Raw genomic sequence first — 2,470 nt, 5'->3', positions numbered from 1 at the left:
GGATGGCCACATAGCAATCCCTTCTCCATTCTCCTCTCGGGATTTTAGGCATGCACATATATGTGCCCAGCATGAGTTTTAAGCCAACAGGTCTAGGACTTGAACCGCAGCTCACCAACATAACCATTACACCATCTACTAGTCCCCATAGCGCTATTTTTAAACACTTTTCATGTTTTACTATTCTTCAGACGTATTATTTATTTTGATGGCTATATTTCCCTGCTCTGATAGTTAATAGTTTATTTAATGACTGAATTATAGATGCTTCACTGTTTCTAGCTTGGGTTTTATTATAAAACAAACAAAAAAATGGGCCAGGAGGTGTTGTAGTGGTTAAGGAGTTGTACTCCCATGTGATTGACTGTGGTTTGAGTTCTAGACCTGGTAGCTTAAAACTCACGTAGAGCATGTGTGTGTGTGTGTGTGTGTGTGTGTGTGCGCATGTCCAAAGTCCCAAGAGGAGAATGGAGGAGTAGGGAATGTGGTGTGGCCATCCCTGCCAGGGAGTGATCTTGCTTTCTGACTCTGTCTCTCCGGTGAGCACAAGCACCCTCTAGCAAAAATCTCTCAAAAAACAAGGGGCTAGCAGATGGCGTGGTGGTTAGGCGCTAGACTCCCACATGGTGGACCATAATTGGAGTACTGAACCTGGTGGCTTGAAATCACATTGGGAGTGTGCATGTGCATGCCCAAAGTCCTGAGAGGAGAATGGAGAAGAAGGGATTTCAGCATGGTCATTACTCCTGGGAGGTAATTTCTCATTCTCTCTCTTTCTCTCTCTCTCTCTCTCTCTCTCTCTCCAGTGAACACACACACCCTATGGCAAATAAATAAATAAATAAATAAATAAAACAAAAAAACCCTCTAAAAAACGAAATCCCCCAAGATCCCCAAAAACTAATTCAGTAGAGATCTTTGGCAACATTGCTTTTAATTTTTCTTTAATTATTTCTTAGTGCTAACATCCTAAAAGTTACAAGATTTCATTAGAAGACAGGGCTAATTTTATGTCTCTGTATAAACTATGTCATCAACATAATATAGTCTTCTCTGAGAAGACAGTAGCCACGTTCATAATAAAATGACATTTTATTCATATACACATATTCATATGTATAAGAATATTCTGCTTTTTTATTTCTAAAGATACACATGCTATACTCAAATTTTCTGCAAATCAGACCTCACTACCTATGATGACAATAGAGAACCCGACACCCTCACCGTAGACCTGTGAGCAGGGAACAGACGCGCCAAATCCATACTTACCACTTTGTTCTCTATGAGGTCACACACGATTTTGTTATTAAAGTACTCGATGGGCGTCCACCTTATCCCCTCCTGTACATATTCTTCCTGCGTGACAGAAACCAGGAACTCACATTATTATCCAGTCAGGACGAGGGGGAGTGCTATATGGATGGGGTGATCAAGGTACAGAAATCACCATGAGAGAGAAAAACTTGAATGCTTTTCAGCAAAAACTAGGAACTTTAATTTTTTCCAAGAGGCGCGAGAAAAGGAACATTTCATCATGTGATGACTTCGATGTTTAATTTGAAACATATGAAATTACTACCACGCAGTATTTTTGACCAAGAAAAGTGATGCTTAATTAATACAAGTTAGGGGCCAGCAGATGGCATAATGGTTACGTTGCCAGACTCCCACATAGTTGACCATAGTTCGAGTCCCGGACCCAGCAGCTTAAAACTCACAACAGGCGCACGTGCGTGCATGCTCAAGATCTCAAGAGAAGAATGGAAAAGGGATAGTGGTGTGGCCGTCCCCTCTGGGGGGTGATTTCTTGCTTTCTGTCTCTGTCTCTGTCTCTCTGGTGAGCACACACACCCTATAGCAAAAATCTTTCTCTAAAAAAAAAAAAAACAAGAAAAAATTAATACGAGTTAAACTAAGTCCATTTATAAAACACTATCTGAATTTAACGTAGGGTGGGAGTACAGATTAGCATCTAGGCATTTAAAGGGAAAGTCCTTACTCAGATTAGTTGCTCATGTAACTTAATAACACCACCGCACTGTCCTGGTTTTCATCCCTTCTCAGTGGTCTTCCTTTGCTAGCCTTTTTTTTTTCCTTTCCAGAACTTTTTACACGACAGAGAGTCTCAGAGCTCAATCCTCCAGCCTTTTTGTCTTATTAACCCTCCTTCTCCAGACAATTTAAATAAATTCCATGGTTTTAAGTAACACCTATAGGCTAACGACTCTCAGATCTATTTCTCTAGTGTAGACCTCCCCACTGAGTTCAAGACTCGCACACATTCCACCTGTTGGAACCTCCCCTTGGACATGTAACAGGCCTCTCCCACTTAACAGGTTCAGGGACGTTCTGACTCCCCGTCTCCCACTGTCTCCAACCGACTTCTCTAATCTGACTCTTTAGTAGAGTTGCACCTCTGACCCTGCTGGTCCAGCTGCGAGGTTACTATCATCCTGATTACTCTTTC

At 41.5% G+C, this 2,470-nt stretch overlaps 1 protein-coding gene across 2 annotated transcripts in view; it reads right to left on the bottom strand.

Annotated features, from left to right (window-relative positions):
- The window catches only part of MYO1E (myosin IE), a 301,820-nt gene that overhangs the window by 112,563 nt on the left and 186,787 nt on the right, over window positions 1-2,470 (bottom strand). For both annotated transcript variants that reach the window (XM_027765947.1, XM_006141773.3), the window contains exon 13: window positions 1,273-1,359. In XM_027765947.1, coding sequence (XP_027621748.1) covers window positions 1,273-1,359 — 87 coding nt within the window. The remainder of the gene's footprint in view (window positions 1-1,272; window positions 1,360-2,470) is intronic.

The sequence above is a fragment of the Tupaia chinensis genome, unplaced genomic scaffold (genome assembly GCF_000334495.1).
Source record: "Tupaia chinensis unplaced genomic scaffold, TupChi_1.0 Scaffold000063_1, whole genome shotgun sequence".
Classification (NCBI taxonomy): domain Eukaryota; kingdom Metazoa; phylum Chordata; class Mammalia; order Scandentia; family Tupaiidae; genus Tupaia; species Tupaia belangeri.
This window is presented reverse-complemented; position numbering and strand designations above follow the sequence as displayed.